Source organism: Colias eurytheme, chromosome 12, assembly GCF_061535395.1.
Source record: "Colias eurytheme isolate Ceu_HAF_F1 chromosome 12, ilColEury1 Martin Lab GWU primary, whole genome shotgun sequence".
NCBI classification, from domain to species: Eukaryota; Metazoa; Arthropoda; class Insecta; order Lepidoptera; family Pieridae; genus Colias; species Colias eurytheme.
The window spans coordinates 5,942,004-5,961,879 of record NC_142991.1 but is presented as its reverse complement, the minus strand read 5'-3'; the positions used below and the strand labels follow the sequence as shown (position 1 = coordinate 5,961,879).

The 19,876-nt window shown below is 31.9% G+C and overlaps 1 protein-coding gene across 1 annotated transcript; it reads right to left on the bottom strand.

Moving 5' to 3' along the window:
• Positions 1-12,507: 12,507 nt before the first annotated feature.
• LOC149904080 (uncharacterized) lies at positions 12,508-18,246 on the bottom strand. The gene is made up of 3 exons (XM_090108014.1): positions 17,940-18,246; positions 13,446-17,780; positions 12,508-13,109 (listed from the first exon to the last, which is right to left on the bottom strand). Exons 1-3 carry the CDS (start codon positions 18,244-18,246, stop codon positions 12,979-12,981), a joined length of 4,773 nt encoding a protein of 1,590 aa, XP_089964140.1. The 3' UTR covers positions 12,508-12,978.
• Positions 18,247-19,876: the final 1,630 nt, after the last annotated feature.

Genomic DNA, 19,876 nt, shown 5'->3' with positions numbered 1-19,876 from the left:
TCCGCAATGAAACCCTACTTCGATTCAATTTTGTATATAATATGGAAGATGCAACTACTGATGTCTTATTTTGAAAGTGCATAATATTCGACATTTAGCTTCTTAAGTAAATTTTCAGTACAATCATATTTCCTTTAGTACAAATTGAAACTCAATTGGAGCGAACGTATAAACGCGTCTATCTCGTAAGTCACTGTAGTTAGAAAATTTCCGAGTTTCACGTTCGAATGAAAGCAGGTGCATCCATCTATTATAAACTTTCCATGAGTCAACCTAATACGGCAAACGGGAAAAGTATGATACATACGCTATCAAACAAAGGTATTTTGTAAAATACATTCAATTTTTCTTAAAGCAACGTTTTCCATTTAGTTAAGCATCAACGCAATTTTTCATAATAAATAACTGTTGCCGTGTGCACTTTATGGACCGTGAAACGTAACAATGTAACTTTTAAAGGGTTTTTTTTTCAGGGAACTATATAATTTGTCGGCACATTCTTTTCAGATCCGACTAATGGAGAAAGGGTCGATCTCGAAACATAAATGAGTTCTGAAATAGAAGAAACTGCCATGCATAGAAGATGTCACAGTATTTGCGGTAACGGGAAAGATTTTCTTAGAATTGTGTGGAATTAACTTGCATTAAATAGCTATTAATTAACTGTATACCTACTGTATATAATTCAAATTAAAATAATTAAGATGAAACTTCTTTAGGCGCGTTGAGAGTAAAATTTGCAATACCGTCACATCATGGAGTAAAGACACGATTTTGGTATCTTTGAATCTTTCCAAATAAGTTTTTATTTAAACCAAAAGTATAGTTACGTTCAGTTCGCATTCGATTGATCGATCTATCAAATCCCCTATACATAATTCTCGACACATTGAAATTTGATGGAAAACATTTTCTTCTTTGTTTAGGAACGTTGTCTGTTTAGCTAGCAATCCTTTCTTTGATTCTATTTGTTCTGGCTCTTAACAAAAATACAAAAAATGAGTATACTACCTATAATACAAAGAATGAAAACTATTATTATACTTCATGTAGCGATATTTATTCTTTATAGCGTAAGTAGAATGCACTTCCTAAACAAAATACGTATAAGGCTCTATCACATCTATTGAATTTTCATTTAATTTGTTGCAAAAATATAGAATTTATTTACACAATAGGAAAATAAAACAGCACTCTGCTTCAATTAAACGAAAATAAACAGTACTTTCCATGAATGTATTATAAATTCTGGCGTGTTAAAACTTCATTTATTCGTAAACTGAGGTAATGAAATAAAATCGGCGCGAGGCAGGCTGGATGCGTTCATCAGCACCATAAAGTCCGTCGATATTAAATTCCTTTTACTAGGAACGCCGTCATAATTAAATTAATAACGCGCTTTGCGAAATATTTCATAGACAGAAAAAATATTTATGAGAATTGCACTGCACTGACCTGAAATGTAAATTTATAACCGAACCAACGTGTATTGAAGAGTATCTCTGTTTATATTAGTTTTAATAATCGTTTACAAACACAATAAAATCGAATATACAAAAAAATAATAACCTATTCAAAAGAGGTTTCGTTGATATTTGTAGTAGAGTTAGAGACTCTACATTTAAAAAATTACATATATCCCTGAATAAAAGTCGCACTAACGTAGACAAGGTTAAAATGTTTCTAAGCATATATTTGAGAAATTTTAATACATTCCGTCTGTGCATTCCGTTTGAAAGATAAACATGTTAATGTCAGTTAATCAGAGATGACATTCATACAAAAGATTCTCTAGTTTATTTCCTAAATTGGAACATCACACACGGAGCATATATGATAGAAAAACAGAAAGGTATTTGCAAATTCTCCCCCTCAATTGATCTTTACATTGAATACATATTTATAACAGTTGATTTAACTTGATTTAGAATCGCGTCACAACTCTGTAGTGAACAATAAAATATCCGAAGAGAGTCGATGTTATGTTTATTAAACAAAGTTCAGCATCAATTTGTAATTGTCGACAATAAACTTTTTGGAGTTGATTATTATCAAAGGTTTCCTCAATTAATGTAGTTAAAAGTTATTTATTATGAAAATTTTATAAAATACATCAGGTAAATGTGTTCACTAAACATTTTTCATACTTATTTGTTCAATTCATCAAATTATCCTTAAATTTGTAACGTCCAAATTTACCTACTAGAGAAATCGCATTAAGATTGTCCAGATTTGGATACTCTCAGTTTTTCTCTAAAATTTTAATAAGATTATATCTACCGCCATTATATCTTTAAAATTTTTAGGTAGATTGCCCAAATTAAAGTTGTTATTCAATATAATACATACTATAGAGATTGAAACTTCCTAAACTAGCGCAAAATTGGAACACAGTTTTAATGCGGATTAGTATTTAGTATTTACTGTTTGGCTTTGTATTTGAGACTAATTGGCCAATAACTCTATTTTAATTAACTATGCAAAGCGTTGCGAACCGAATGGACATTTGGGAATAACAATGCCACACACCAGTAACATCATTGAATTTAACAATGATGCTAAAGTAGATGAGCTTTTCGCATAATTTAAATGATGAATGATTTACAGTCAGTAACAACAGAGTAGCAAATAATTACATATATGTTTTAACTGGTGGAAAAGAACCGTTTAAAGGACTTATTTTATTGGCAGTCAATGATAAAAGGTGAGGTGATGATGTCCGCTATACTGGATCACAATATTATGAGTGTAACATATTAAAACAGTTTGCAAACGCGTGATATACAATTACTCGCAGAGCTTGTCTTTTGTCCAATCTCATGTCGTTACATTGGACAAAATGGAGAAATAATTAAGACGTTATCTTATATCCCGACATGCATTCAACAGGTATATCACTGTACTGATAGCTGACATCCATCAAGGCCCGCTTACGGCCGCCACCGTCCGCTGCGGGCGCGCGCAGACTTCGCCAGGCGGAGGCGCGTTTGCGACCGCGCGGTTGAGCTGGGCTCGGAGTGCGGGCAAGCAATAAGGCTCTACTTACGCGAGGAGCGCGATCCGGACTGTAGCGCGACGCTTAGCGTAGCGGGTGAGGCCGCGTGGCCGGGCTGCGGCAGACTGTTGCTCCCCGGGCCGCTTCACTTGTTACTTCACCCGCCGCCCTGCGCACCCTCCCGCCCGCACCCCTTACCCGACCCCCGCGCCCGCCCTGCCGACCCCACCCGGCATCCGCTCACCAATATCACGGGTCCTTCACTTCGCAGCGTCCTTACCTTGCCGGGATACCTAATACCTATACTAAAATATATACCTTCCGATTTAAAAATCTACGATTTTAATGCGTTTTTATTATAATTGGTAGTTACTTTTACTCTACTAAAACCTGAGCTTTCAATTGGGACATAGAATGTTGTAAAGCGAAGTATTGAAGTGAACTGCAAAATAGATTTAGCCTATAATGGAAAATAAACTTAGTCTAATAATATTTTGATGACCCATAGTAAAAGACCTTGACTTCTAAATAAGTAGGACAGAGGGGGTAGAGGCAATGGTTATATAGTTGGAAAGCGCAGACGAACAGAATACAAACAACAAGTTATTGGTATAGCCGCTCGCATACAAAATCATTCATTTATAAAGTCAAAATTACATAAAACTTATAATTGATGCAGGTTCGCACATATAAGTTATATCTAGATATTTATAGATAAAAGAATGTATAATGTCACATTGATTCTGATAATGTACAATGGATGAGTTAACTCGATTTAGAATAATCGAGCAATCTCTCGCATTAGATACAGATAATATGAGCAGAAGAAAGAAAGGACCAATCACATTTAATCTGCCACTCAGCTGGCAGCTCTATAAAAGTTTAAGTCTTTTCACCTAGTAGTTAAACTTTGACATCTGTGGAAATTAAATTTACGCCTTTAATTAAGGTTGACGATGACCACAATAACTTTGTTTAAAACAATGATGGAGAGATTCAAAACAAACCATAACAATGGAATATGGCTGATGATAATTGAAGAATTGGTGATATTTATCCAAGCTTTGAATGAAATTAATAATTTAAGAATGTTTGAATGAATCTAGATAATAAGCGTTTGGTTGGTTTCTATTTCTTCAAAAAAGCTGCAGTGATGATAAACAAAGAAAAATTGGTCCAGAAAATCTTCTTACGAATCCAAAACTTGCTAGACTTAGTTTCTGTCCAAAGCGTGTGATTTACTTCTGCAGATGTATACACGAATCTTAAATTTGACCTGAGAGTGACAATTATCCATGATCAGATGGCATTGAGTGACAATATAGTTAATTTTGTACAATTTCAAATAAATCTTTTGTCAAAATCTGGTATAATCCTAGCAGCGAGATTAACCCAATTCGTACGTTTGATCCAACCCCACTAGAACTAGAGCAACAAAGAATTTCGAAGCCGATCGCAACATATTTGAGTATTAGTAGCTCGGCATGGCTTCACCCCGGGTTATAATGGAATACAAATGCTTAGTATTTGTTAATCAAAATTGTTCACAGGCGTACTACATTTCAATGATTTAGAAAAAATAACTTGATATTGGGATGGATGGATGATCAAAAAAATAATATAAGTTCATCAATAAATTGAAAAAAAATTAGCTAAGAACAGATAACATTGCTGATAATAAAAAATAAATTAATAATGAATACTAATATAACATTACATGTTATGAATATTAAAATAATTTATCTGTAATGTTTATGTATGTATTTGTGACCCTCATAAGGTAAGAAAAACAACAAATAACAATATCCATATTACACATACAGACCTTATTTGCTTTGAAACGAAATAATCGAAGTCACCTACACAACACAATCATCGAAGCAATTATGTCGTATGAAGTTACGCGTATAAAGCCCTGCAGCAATCGAATTGATCTTTGAAAAATCACATGCGATATTTTTCCTTATAAAGATTTTCCGATACTCGTTCTTCAATCGTAACGTTCACAGGAATAGAGCTCTGGAGAGATCGCCCCTATCGGGAATATAAATACAAATTGGCCAACTGGATGAGTTGTTTTATAAATAGAATTGATTGAACGGCTTTAAGGCTGACTTGGTTTTCCAACTTATTTTCTTCAATTACGAAGTAGGAAAATTTTCTTGAATAGGACTTATAAAACGTATTTCCTTTGTTGTCTAAGAGGCAAAATTATAATAAAGCTGTATCTGGTTGCATTGCATTATTATACGTAATTTTCTTTGAATGGTTTAACATCTAGCAATATCTTACAAACAAGTTAGCAACCAAAGAAATATAAATTTATATTGTGATACGTATTTGCTCATTACACAAAAAATGATACCGATATATTTTCGTGTAGGTATGTAATTTATTTTTGTGTAATTGGCATTTTCCAGCACAAAGAGACAGCCAAATCTGCTTAAATTGGATCACATTAGATTTTGTATTTTTTTCATGATGAAGAAATTTTCAATACAAGATTTCAATAAGAGAGAAGAATAACATATATTTCGAATCGAGTTTTTAAGGCTTTTCTTCTTTACAATTTTTATATCTGTATGCTGTGTCAAAAATCGTCACATAATTTCTCTTAATCCTCTAGCTCGACGAGCTCATTTAATTCCTGAATCAAAGATCAAGATTAGTACTTAAAACTTGCTAGAAACCTACAACAAACATACAACTTTGACCCGGAGCAAATCCCTGACGCCCGGATTCAGTCATAAATTAATTTAACTCTATTTATATGAATAGACCGTATTATTCAGGATTGAGAACGTAGAATATTAGTTTTGAGACAAAACCCACTTGCATGTCTTGTTTCGTTTTAATTACACACTCATTAAAACTCGGGTTGAATTACATTATAATGAGTCTCTCAAAAGCTATTTTAAATGTGATAATTACATATTCATATTCGTTATTCTACGTAGTTACGATCCAACTAATGAAGTTTAAAAAAATTATATTAAAATCGCTTACTTAACATTTACAATAACAATTATTTATTAAACAGGTAAAATAAGACGCTTTTATATGAATGGCTGTCATAAAATAAAAAACTTTAAAAGAAGAGCACCCAGGTTTTTGTTTGGTAGAGCCTACGATAAATAAACTTGACAAGAAATGTAGACTTGAACCAAGATCGATCAAAGAAAGACCGTGATGTGTTGTATACTTTTATATATTAAAACGTAGAGCATGTCGTATTTACAGTTCTCATAAACACTACTCAAACGGGCTAGTTTAGTAGGCACTCAATAGAGCCTATCCGCTCATATGCTTTGCGCAACTACAGTTGCAAAAATAAAATACGCTAAATAGCTTGCAAAAAAAATAAAGGTAGCCTACTTTGCTAGTGCTCTGGAACGTGCGCCGCGCGTTCGACGCACCGCTATTAAAACTTAATTTATGACTGCCGCGAGAGGAGTACTTCAAATATATTGACTGTAATCGATTGCTATTGTAATAATACTATACAAAACTGTGTTATTTTTACAATATATGATTACCGTATACCTTAAAAAGTTATGAAATCGTCTAAAGTCTACTAACTTTTAAAGTCGTCTTTATTACATATTTATTACAACGGTCACTAAAATATTACTTTATAACAATAAAACACATGTTAGAGAATAATCTGGTAAGTAAACACGAGTAGAAATCAATAAAATACAACAATTACGGCATATTTTAACACTTCCTTGTAAGACACGTAAGATACAAACTAAGATATTCCCAAAATTCTGTTTGAAAGGTTGGTAGTACTGGGGAGAAATAGACGAATCAATTAGTTGTCTTTGGTTTAAATACGTAAAAATTAGACTCTGAGAGTATGAAATAGAGTTTATAATCAATTGAAATAAGAAAGTCGCTTTGCAACCACAGTTGCGCGAAACAAGATTCTCGATCGTGTTTTTGCAACTGTGGTTGCGCGTAGCTAAGTAAGGGGTCATTTTTTTTTTCTCAAGCATATGAGCGGCTATATATGTAGTTCATAAAACGCATTGGCAATAATTCTGTTTTATGAGCAATGATATGTAATTACACTTATTGTCATGAAAATAAAGAGACCTGATACCTAATAAGCCACTGTCGAATAACACATACCTATATCGTTAATATTATTAATAAAGAAAACAATTGATGTAAGTACTTACATACAAATTAATTTGATTTAGTTTTATGTAAGTAATTACCTAGTAGTATATAGATATATGAATCTCTTTCTAGATGTGCAAGTCATTGGTAAATTAAATAAATACAATTGTGTCAGTTCAACAAAACATAACATAACATAACATCTTGCATAACATATGTATATTAAATAATAATATAAGCTATTTAAACAGAATTTTTGTATTTTAATGTAATGCGTGTAATTTCAGTAGGTAAGTAGTGTAATGAGAATAAGTTCCAACGCCTTTGTATTTAAGTGCGGGTATGCTAACATTCAAACTATATAGTCTCAATTTTAATATCGAAACTGGTGATTAGTATTTAGGTTATGCTTAGAATGATGTATAGAAGTTTAATGAACACGTCAATCGTAACGAAATTCTCAAGTTGAGAAGTCATCAGACAAACAGACTTAATTAAGATAGCGTTATCTTATTTTATTTAAACTTAAGAATGTCATGATAATATATCCTCGAAGATAATATGTGATTATGTACAAATAACATAGATTTATCACACATAAACTGACGAAAATGTAGGTATATTTTCCGTGAAACAATGTACCTATATTATTTATGCAGAGTGCAGACCACGCCATGTTATGTTTCTAATCTACAACAATTAGATACGAAAATTCTCTTTCGGCATTTTGTTGGTTAGAAATAAATTAGACAATATATTTTTGAAAATATTTAACTATAAATAACAATGAATTGCCTAAAAGAAATGCAAATCTAAGTAAGAAGAGTTTGAATAGAATATGTATTGAACTCAGAGGCTAATTAAAATAAATATTTTGAAAAATGACCTATTAAAACAATATTCCAATCAAGCGATATACTGTTCTTTTTTCAAGAATTCTAAATAAAAATATAATACGTAAGCTCAATGTTAACCTGTAGAGGTTAATGAAAAACTTAAGTCGTGGTAACCGTGCACCGATTGATGGAGTTTACGTTAATCCACGCAATTAAGCTTAGAGCACGTCTTTTCGCCAACATGGACTGTTCATTGATCATTTTACATGTCAATCAATTAGTTATATACCTACCTATATGTATAAATTGAACATGTATTATTACATACCTAGGCCTCATTATGTAAATAATACATAAAAAAAAACTTAAATTTAAGCTAACCTATCATAAAGATATATAATATCCTTACAATGTTAGAACAGAATATATTTTCAATTTTGTTTTTGCATCTTTTATTAAACAGATAAATATATTATCTAGAATATCCATACGTGATAATAATGATGAAGCTAGCGATTAATTTGTAGATAGCTATCTTGTTTTCAGACATAAATGGTAAACATATGTTTGTTTACTTGCATAACTAAGTTCTTTTTTTTAAATAAATAAAAACTTGTTGGTGAAATATCGTTTTAATACGATTTGGACTTAAGTAATCTTGATCTCGAATCAACTAATTATACTTCAACTAAATATTATAGCATCATTATAATTTTCATGAGGTCATTTTCAGCGGACCCGGTTATTTAATTCCAATGTCTTAAATTTCAATGTCTTGTTCTCTATCTCGCTTGGTAGGTAAGCGGTTAGTGTCCTGCATCACATTAATGTTGCCTTCTTCGTCGTAATGTTGGATCTAAAGTGAAGAAGAAAATTTGCATAGTAACGATAGGGAAAGGGAGTTACAGAAAGGAGTTGGAAGAAACTGGATTACGGAGAGCGATTTGTGTGTGAACATGACACATGAAAGATATTTTGTGAATAATATAAATAAGGCATCAACTCTATAATTAATTGCAGTATTATTAGTCGTTGTAGGTATATTAAACAGCATTCAAATTGATGTAGCAAGTATTTTTTTCCTAATTTGTCACTTAGATCAGATATCGTCAAGTTCAATTATTAGGAACATTTCGCTTCCTATATCAAACTATAGGTAGCTGTGCCTGCGTTCGTTCGCATGGGAGGAGGAGATAAGACGAGGTTTTCCCCGCGCTTCCCGTTCCCGTGGGATTCCGGGATAAAGAGCAGCTTATAATTTTCCCAAATAACTAACAGTGAAAGTCCTATCAAAATCGATTTAGGCATCTCAATTATTTGGCCGGTGAAACTGAAAGGCTCAGAGTTTTACAGATTATGTTCGTGTTTATTCAAGTTGGTAGTTAGGTATTTGAAAAATTATTATTTTTTTCAATTATAATGTAACAAATATAAAGGAAAAGTATATTTTATTTTTTATAGATGATAATGGAATATAATAATATAAGTAAAAGAACCTAGTAAACATGAAAAAGATGATGATTAACGGAAGACGCATTATTCTTACATTTGGCTGGCCTACTATCTACAATCTACAGAGGTTTCTGGGAAATAAACGATTTCATAATATCTCTGCTTAATACAAAATAAACCCATAACGTCACTCTAATTCTACGCAAGAATGATAAGAAGCTAGCTACTGTTTTATTATTTGTGACGTTATGTAGATTTTTGCCTTACCTGCCTTGCCTACCTAGACTACAGCATAGATAGCTTCGATTGCATGCATCACATTAATTATGGTAAACTAGCTGTGCCGCGCAGTTTTAACCACGAACGAAACCGCGGAGAAATGCAAGCATTTCGCTCATGTGTTATTTTTTTCATAAGCTATATCACTACCAAGTATCATAAAAATATGTTTAGTGGTTTTCACGTAAAAATGCAACAAATCTATGTCCATTGTCCAGCCTTCCTCACAAAGTTTCGCATTTATAATATCAGTAGGACACTAGGATATAAGGACTATTAGGATAGGTATCTCAAGGGTCTCTGACTCTGGAAATATATTCCCAGTTCATCCAAAATCTTGTAATTCAATTTGTTTTCCAAGCTAAACATTGATCTCAACAAACTCCAAGAAATTAAAAACAATTTATTTCTACAAGGTTTGAAATGTCAATCAATACAATGAAGAAAATAATTTTATACTCCAATTGAAGACGAGGTATTCTGTACTATCACATAACTTTCCATAGTAGACTTTAGACAGTAGTAGCAGAGTAGATACATAATAAATTTGAAGTATCTTTGAAGTATCTTTTTGAAGTATCTTTTTGAAGTATCTTTCAACTGAATCAATTCTAAGTAGATATAGGTACCTATATGTATAATATAATTTAGATGCAACTAATAAACGACTAACTGTATTCATTGAAAGATTTTTCATTATATGTATCTCTGTCCTTTCAATTTTTTCATTATTTATAATATGAAATGATGACTACGACATTTAGCTAGGCGCACAAACTTAAATTTTAAGTAGGCATATAAGTAGATAATTAATAATAATTCATTATTTTCCTAGAAACCTTATGTTTTACTTCAGTGCTTTATTTGAAAACTTTCTCCTATGAAAACTCATCTGCCAATTATTTTGTGTAAGTTTCATGTGAATAATGTTGATATTATGTTACTTACCTATAAGCTAAAATTGAAAAATAACAGCGACTCATTTATTCAACCTTCATGGCATCCATGAAAATTCCGGAGCGCCGATAACACATTCAGAACATTAGGGTGGAACATTCCAGACATAAAGTGATGGGTAAGTGTGTCCCACAGGATTAAAGCAAAGGCAAGACTTATGAGTGTAGTGAAGTTTTCATCAGCTTTGCTACGAAAGGAGAGAGTCATTACCTTACAAGTACAAAATTTGCTTACAGACGAAAGTCTTCTATTAGTAATCTATTTTCATGGATATAAAAAGATGAATATTTTATTTATATCTCTCTTTATACTGACACCCACGTATTGACCTTTTCTCATCCTTTGTTACAATTTTATTAGTTTATTTTGGTGTCAATTTATAAAGACTTTGTAACGTGATTTATTATTATAAGTTCAGTAAAATATTTTATTATATTATAGAATAATATTTGAAGATATAAGACTAATATTTTGAAACTGAGTTTATTTCAACTGGTACGAACAAATTAAATAATGTGGAATAGTCGAGGATTGGTGGACAAAGGCTCCATACTAAAAATAAGACCGCCAATGAAAAATGCTCAAAATGACACGAGAAAACTGCGTCTTATCTGACTCCCACGCCTACAGCCTTATTTACAACTAATGTAACATTATGTGACTGCCTCAACGAGTAAGCACCACCTCTTTTAATTCACTATATCAATAAATAGGTCAACCTACTGAAAAGGTAACTTCAACGGTATAAACGTGACTGAACTCGTGACAAAATAAAGACCAACTTCAACTTTTAAAATATACACTTATAAGCACCGGACATATAGATAGATGAGTGTTCCTACTTCTGTGTATGTTCAGAGTTCGAGTGGGGCGAGGATATTATATAATTTTTCATTAGATCGCCGAACTTGTACTACCTACTTACCTTATAGTACATACTATATAGATTTGCTATATACTATAATATAGGTATAGCAACTCGAAATCAATAATTGAACTTCAACGGTACGTTGTCGAATACATCTATTATTTTCATATCCTAAATAATTTTTATTTATGATCAAAGCCTAATTAATAGCATTTTTATGTAATAGTAATGATAGAGATGTCCTTCTCGATTTACTGACGAAGAAGAAGTTGTAAAAATATATTGAATGACCTCATTAAATAAGCCAAAAACGAGGGTACTCGTGCGTAATAAATATTCTGCACTATTCATATAGCCTTGGTTTCTTATTACGATTTAAAATGCTCTCAGTTATAAAAATTGCTATTTACTATGCTGTGAATAGTAATAAGTCTTGCATTATGCAGCGATCAAATATGAAATAATGGAATTATTCAAAATATAATTATTGTTCTTACTGCAGTACAATAGATCACGAAACACCAAGTTCCCTATCCTTCATAAATATTAATTGAAGTTATAACCAAGGCCGTAGCAGGTATTGCTTGGTATATTAACATTCCTGTTTATGATAAGGCGATTGAATTATGCACGTATTTGTTCCGCGTAATATTAGGTGCATACACGAGCGCTATATAATGTAGATTGTTGGTGATTTGATCGCATTTATGTATAGTTGTATATGAAATATGTTATTAAATTCTTCTATCTTTGTGTGTATAATGTTTTTATTACTCTTTTTAAGCGCAATAAAGAATTAATAAATAAATTAAGCAATTAAATTGTATATTATATAATGGTACGGGAGCTATTAACGTTGAAAAAGAAGTCATTTTAGTATAGCTGGTTTTTTGATATATTGTTCCTCTAGCTATTTCGGTTAGAGTCCGCGCAGTCTGGCTGGCCGGAGTGGTTGCGTTCAGTAGTGCGCATCCTATCTGCACAGGAAATTATCCTTAATTTAAAGTCATTTTTTAACGCGTAATTTTTAAACTTTTGCCTTTAGATAGATCCATCAATCATAATTTTTTTATTGCAAGACGTTTTTTTCGTTGTTAAATAGGTGCCAGACGCAATTTTTAATTTCGTTTTTATAAAAAATTCAAATTATTTTAGAATGTCTGTAAATTTCATATTATGTTCTTCAAACATAATATAATCTAAAATTAATTAGCCAGACGCTAATTCGATTGTTAAGTATTAAAAAATGAGTATAAATAAAAAAAAGTAATGAAGCATGCAGCTCATCAGCTAGTGTATTTTAATTATGCGACAGGAAATAATTGCAAGAATACAATATTATTTACACTTGTTCTTATAAATTAAAAAGTTAAAATGAAAAAAAAAACATAAAAGTGAAAAATAAATTAAAGTTACCATACATTAAAAAGAATGGAATAAAAACTATATCAATGAAGGTTAAACAATTACATTGTTAAATTTAAAAAGCCATCTTCATAATCATCATCATCATCATCTTCCCTCTCACTGTCAGAATTATTTATGTTATCGTCTAAGCCGTCTAAGGAATTGTTATTGTTTTCCAATATTCCATTATCTGTAACAAAAAAAATAATAATTCATTTATTCAAAGAAAAAAGATTTGTTCGTTATCTATACAAATATTATAAAGAGGAAAGGTTTGATTTTTTGTTTGTTTGTTTGTTTGTATGAATTGAATAGGCTCCGAAACTACTTGGCAGATTTGAAAAATTCTTTCACTGTTGGAAAGCGACATCATTTCTGAGTGACATAGGCTAGGTTTTATCCCGGAAATCCCACGGGATCGGGAACTATGCGGGTTTTTTTTTGAAAACGCGGGCGAAGCCGCAGGCGGAAAGCTAGTAATATAATAATTTAGTTTTTCTTGATTAATGTTCTATTCAATACTTACTTTGAATAATAACATCTACAACTGTGGAAGGTGATTGCTCTCCCTCAAACCAAACAAAATCGTATTTATCTTTGTTGATGGTCCAACCAGAAGCAACTGGAGATAAAGCTGTCGGTTGTTTTTGGTGTGCATTTCTCCATAGCTTAGTCACATAGCGAACCCTTAATAAATGTTGAAACAATTCAGCTTTACAGGGTGGTAAACTGGAAGAGTCGAAGTTTCGAAATTTTTTTGCAAAGTTTTCTTCAGATTTTTTACACTTGAAAGTACTTGAAAACAGATGAAATCGAACATCATTAATATTACAACAATTTTGGACACCGTACATTTGACAAATAAATTTCTCAAGGGTTATAAAGGTACTTTTCACTATTTCTTCATCATCGGTAATTATATTTTGAAAAGCTAGTTGATATTCGTTCGATTTTTCCAATATTTTAAAAGGTCTGACTTTGCCTTTTCTAAAAAATGCTGGTGTGTAATCACACCCGGTGATCGCGTGGAAGCATGGCAAAGATTTACATAAAGATACTCCAAGTATTCGGTATATTTCATTAACGTTTATATATCGCTGATGATTTCCTACACCCATATCCATCCAGATTTTCAAAGATGATTTCAAGTGATCCATATTTCCCAGAAGTATAATCAAAATATCAGAGTCAGAACAGCGTATAACAACTTCAGCATCAAAATCAATTTGACAAATATTAAAAATAATCCTAGAATCGGCTTCTTCGTGCTCTTCGCACGACAATGATTCTTCAATAATCTTCAGTACTTTGTTATTTATTACTTTGTAAGAATAACATCTATCGTAACTTACATAAATTTCTTTATTACCAATAAAAGGTACCATTTCTTCGTAATCCCAGTGATCTATAAAAAAGTTTACTAGAGCTTTTTTAAATTGTATGTTTTTAAGTTCAGTTGTAAAATTATGTGGTCGAACTTGATTTGGACCAATTGTTACTGAACTGGTGACTTCTTCTCGACGTGAACGTTCACAATCTTTGATAGAAGGCGAAAAATACTGGTCAAATACAATATCAATCCGAATAGATTTCATCTGGGAAATAGTACTCATAAACTTTTTAGATATACCTTCATATGTTTGTGGTACCTCTTTCATGAGATGCAATAAAAAGAAACCATCAACAAGACAAACATCAAAAGATGACGGTTGTTGATGTATAATGTTGCCCAACTTTTTTTCGATAAGCTTTGCTAATTGTGATTTATCAGTTTTACAAATAGAACCATCTGGGTGACACATTGATGTTGGGATCGGGGTAAGTGGGAATGTCAACACTTTCTCAATGTGAACCTTGTGACTCAGAGAAATTCCCAGCATTCTACCAAATAGATCTCTTTGCATTCGCAACTCAACAACTTTATTTCCTAAAGTCAACTTCTTTTTCTGTGGTGCCTCAGCAAAATTAAAAACCTTATTTTTTGTTATTGGTTTATCAAATCTATTCTCATCTTCAATGCATTCACTGATAAATTTTTTTCGTAAAGTCTCACCATTCTCTTCAATATTTAGTAAAAAATTAGCAACGTCAGGAAAAGCAGGCTTTGAGGTAGCAATGTTGTAAAGATTTTCTTTATCTAATTTGGGATCAAATGGATTGCAATTTTTTTCAATAATTTCAATAAAATCAGCAACTTGCTTTTCGTAGATTTTAATTCTATTTGATTGTAAATCTGCCGTAACATCTTGTAAGTATCTTAAGCCGCAAAAATCCAACACATGTGATATTAATGTTGCTCTTATGCTGTGGCTTTTTGCCCAGCGTTGACGTGCAGCTAAAGAATTAGTAAAGTGAGCAATTCCACTCAGTCGTTTAGCTGCATCGGCATTTATTGTTTGTTCCAGTGTGAGATCTATTGGTATTCGTGAGAAAGGCTTATCAGTTCTTTTGACTCCAAAAAATCCTTTATTAAAATCATCTTGTAGTCCAGGGTGGGTTTTATCGACATTATTTAAGTTATCTGAATACTTTACACAATAACGAGCGTAGTTTGGTTGATTTACCATGAAAAATAAATTCGCCATCTTTGGAATTATGTGCTTAAACATTTCAAAGTCACCCATACGTATACTTCTCGAAAGGTTTATGTAATAACTAATCAACTGAATATAGATCATGTAGAACTGCGCTGTTTTTCCATGGTCACCTTGCCTGGTCTTTGATATGTATCCCTTGTAAGTATCGAGCAGCTCCGATAATATTTTATTCGGTAATAAATCAGTATCCATCGACGATGAGATGGAAATTTTTTTTTCCTGATATTCTAAAAGGTCTTCGTAAATTTGTTCTTTAACAAAATTATATTCCGCATTCTTACTTTTCAAAAATTCATCAAAATGCAAAATTTGTAAGCTTAATGCTATTAATGGATGCAGGCGTTTGCAACGATTAAAATGTTTACCGTCAATTATTCCATTTACAGACCCTGAAGCGATAATTTTACTCTCAATCATCATGTGAGAAAGTCCGCACTCATCGATGAAAGTACCGACAGCTTTAAAAAAAGCCATCATTAAATGAAAGGATCCAATATGTATAAAAAGATTACTAAACCTGAGACCTTCTGTTGCTTGAATTTTATAAGCCATTTTGGCAATTGCTAAATCATATGTGACTTGTACATAAGTTTGACCACATTCTTTACCAACTTTTTGTGCTTGTTCCATTGTGAACACAACCACGGATACATTTGTTGGTGATATATTAATGGGAGTCAAATATGATACTTTCTGTTTCGGACTATTGTCTTCTATTATTCGGCAATTAAATCCTGTCCAAGATGGTGTATTTGGCACGTGAAAAACGTATGATAGCAAATGTAACAGATCAATGGTTTGTAAAGAACATAAATTTTCAGGTGATAGGTCTTGATCAATTTCCACTGGTGTTAAACGAGCTGCCATCTTCAATCGCTTACCATAAGGAATTATGTCGGGAATGAAGCCTATTAATGATCGTTTTCTTTTTTGTGATGGTGCTCTTAGTGATAAATCTTCTGAATTGTCTTTATCTTGATTTAATTCACTTTGGGCTTTATCATCAATGTTTTGGTATATAATCCCCACAGTATCATGTAAAGTTTCTTTTCCATTTATGGTATCAACATATCTATCAAAATTGTCAAAAGCTACACCAGTACACAGTGAAGGATTTAAAATGATGTCTGGAGGACAAACTTGAGTTCGATTTACTGATGAGATGGTTGCTTCTGTTTCCAATTCTTCCAGAGTAGTATAATTACAGCAATGTCCAAATCTGTTTAAAATATTGATTACTTTTTTACTGCTTGTTAAACTTTTTATAGTCATACCAAGAGTTATGTGTTTAGATGGTTTAGCGGTACCATTACTAACACAAAAAATGGCATCAGAAGCCATTGAGGAACTCAATCTGCTACAATTTAGACCATCTCTGCGTCTAATATCTTTACCCCCTATCAATGCCTTGAAGAATCGATCTAATTTATCAGGAATCACGCATTCACCAGCAATTAAATCATTTGTTTCAATTTTAGACGGCAATTTTGATTTTTCATTTTTTAGAATTGTACTTCGTAAGATTAACGCGACTTTATCAATAAGATCGTTTTCTTCAAGTTTAGTAAGATCATCTTCTAATAAACTACAATCTTTATGAATAATGATTTTTTTCTTTTGCCTGGATATAATTTTAATAGGTATATTATCATTGAAATATTTTTCAATTTTCTCTTGAAGATTGTGATTGGTGATTATACTTATATCTGCCTGAGGATGAAATTTCTGCTCATACTCCACCTCATTATTATACATGTCACAAAGAGATGTTAGCGATACACAATTTCTTTTGTTTAAAACTTCTTCTTCTATTGTCGATACAATATGATTAAAAATTTCTTTATGGATATGACGATTTTTGTGCCATGAATTACATGGAATATCTGAAACTACTTTATTATACTCATTTAAATAATATAATTCACAGAAATGATGATAAAAAATCGGTCTATTTGCAGATTTTAAATCAATAATTTTTTGTAATAACACAAGGTTATTGAGTTTCTTCATCCAATCAATAATTTTTTGATAGAGTTTAGCATCTTTTGATGAATGAAGATTTTGTTGTTTACCTTTATTTTGTTTACGATATTTATTACAATAAAAACAAACATTTTTGAATTCTCGATCTGCTTCAACATATTCAATATCTATGTCAGAATTATTATCACATATATTAGTTTCGTTAATGCTTGAATCACAAACTGAGCTCGAAGCAACATCTCCGAGCATTCTCTGAATATCGAAATTTGAAGCTGCATCGTCTGAGGGTACTTTACTGTTCAAAGTAGGGTTAGGATGTCCTGGCTTACACTGACTATTTAAATTGTCATAATCATGTTCCGGTATTATTTCTTTATTTAAACTCAGTTCAAGATCATCGGATGTTGTGTGTTGAATCAAACTGGAAGCACTAACCTCACTATCTTCACTAACATTTGTTGGAGTATTTGATGACAAAGTATGTGAAGTGGATTTATTGATACTATCTAATTCATTCGATGAATCACGGTATTTTGCCATTAAAGCGGAAAAGTTACTGTAACATTTTCCGTGATATCCATCTGTTTCATTTATTTCAGTAGGCAACTCAATGTTACTGTACTTTAACTTATATTTTAAACGTATATTCAATACTTCCTGGCATTTCTTCAGTTTATCAATCACGAAAAGTATGATCTTATTATTATGTCCTTTACAAAAAACACATTTCATTTGATCACTGGCCATTGTAACGAAATTAATAAATTAACATCACAAATCTAAAATAGATTTTAGACTTACGCCATATTAATTGTCAATTAATGTGTCATAAGTCTAAAATCTATTTTTAATGGCACTCATTTTTTAATTTTTACAAGTCAGTTCCTAGAACCATAAATAATCCGCAAAGTAGACGTCTTACATGGAAAACTCCTACTACTCACACCTCTTTTGCTCATAGATTCTTCTCTTTCCTGGTTCCTTACTTATTTAATAAAATCAACATTAAATTAAATATTCTTAAAATGATTAGATGGAAATTAAAAAAGTCCCAGAGTTTTTGAAATTGGAAGCGAGACAACTAGAAAATTAGTTTCAATATTGATGTACACACATACACATACACATACATAACACACACACACACACACACACACACACCAAACACGACACACACACGTGAACACACACACACTCGCATGTTTAAGTTTGTATTGAATTTAACTAAAGTAGTTAGCATGAATTTATATAGCTAGTATACTAGCGGTCCGCCCCGGCTTCACCCGTGGTACCTACATGTTTAAACTATCCTATCTCTCAAGTTGGATCGAACTGCACATGGTGTGCGAATTTTATTATAATCGGTTAAATGGTTTAGGAGTCCATTGAGGACAAACATTGTGACACGAGATTTATATATATATATATATATATATATATATATATATATATATATATATATATATATTTTAGTATCAGCATCGCATCTGTGCGAAGCCAGGGCGGGTCGCTAGTTGAGTAATAAAAAAAAATTGTTTTGTATAGAAGATTGTTGATGTACCCTAATGCTGGGGCCACACTAACGGGAAATGCCATTAATTAACGCGATAATGGACGTTAACTTTAGGTGTAGCCAGTATTATTTAACAACGGCATTAACATTGCCGTTTGGCGAGGCGATAGCTTTATCGCGAGAATTAACGCAATGAAGCGGTCACACTACGTCCATCTTGCTAGAATTTTAGTAAAATTAACGCCGTTTTTATCGCCAACAATCGGCATTCACGTTGACCGTTCAAGTGTAGCCACCCACTTAACGCCTTAAAAATTATCGGAATAATTATCGCGATAAAGGGCATTAGACGTTAGACGTTAGTGTGGCCCCAGCATTATAGTTTATTTTTAACCTAAGGAATAAAATGTACCAATGGAAGGTACTTATTCCCACAACACAGGGAATCCTAGAGTAGGAACAATTCAATTTCTATGCATCTTATATTTTCGAAAAAAAAAAAAAGTTATTGTATATTGTTATTTAATTTTCGCGGCCGACCCTTTCTATCTGTCTTGCACTTTAAACTATCTCTCCATATACACAATCATCAAATTGTTATACTTACCTACTTTCACTACGTTTTTATTTGTACATATTTAATACTTAACAATCGAATTAGCGTCTGGCTAATTAATTTTAGATTATATTATGTTTGAAGAACATAATATGAAATTTACAGACATTCTAAAATAATTTGAATTTTTTATAAAAACGAAATTAAAAATTGCGTCTGGCACCTATTTAACAACGAAAAAAACGTCTTGCAATAAAAAAATTATGATTGATGGATCTATCTAAAGGCAAAAGTTTAAAAATTACGCG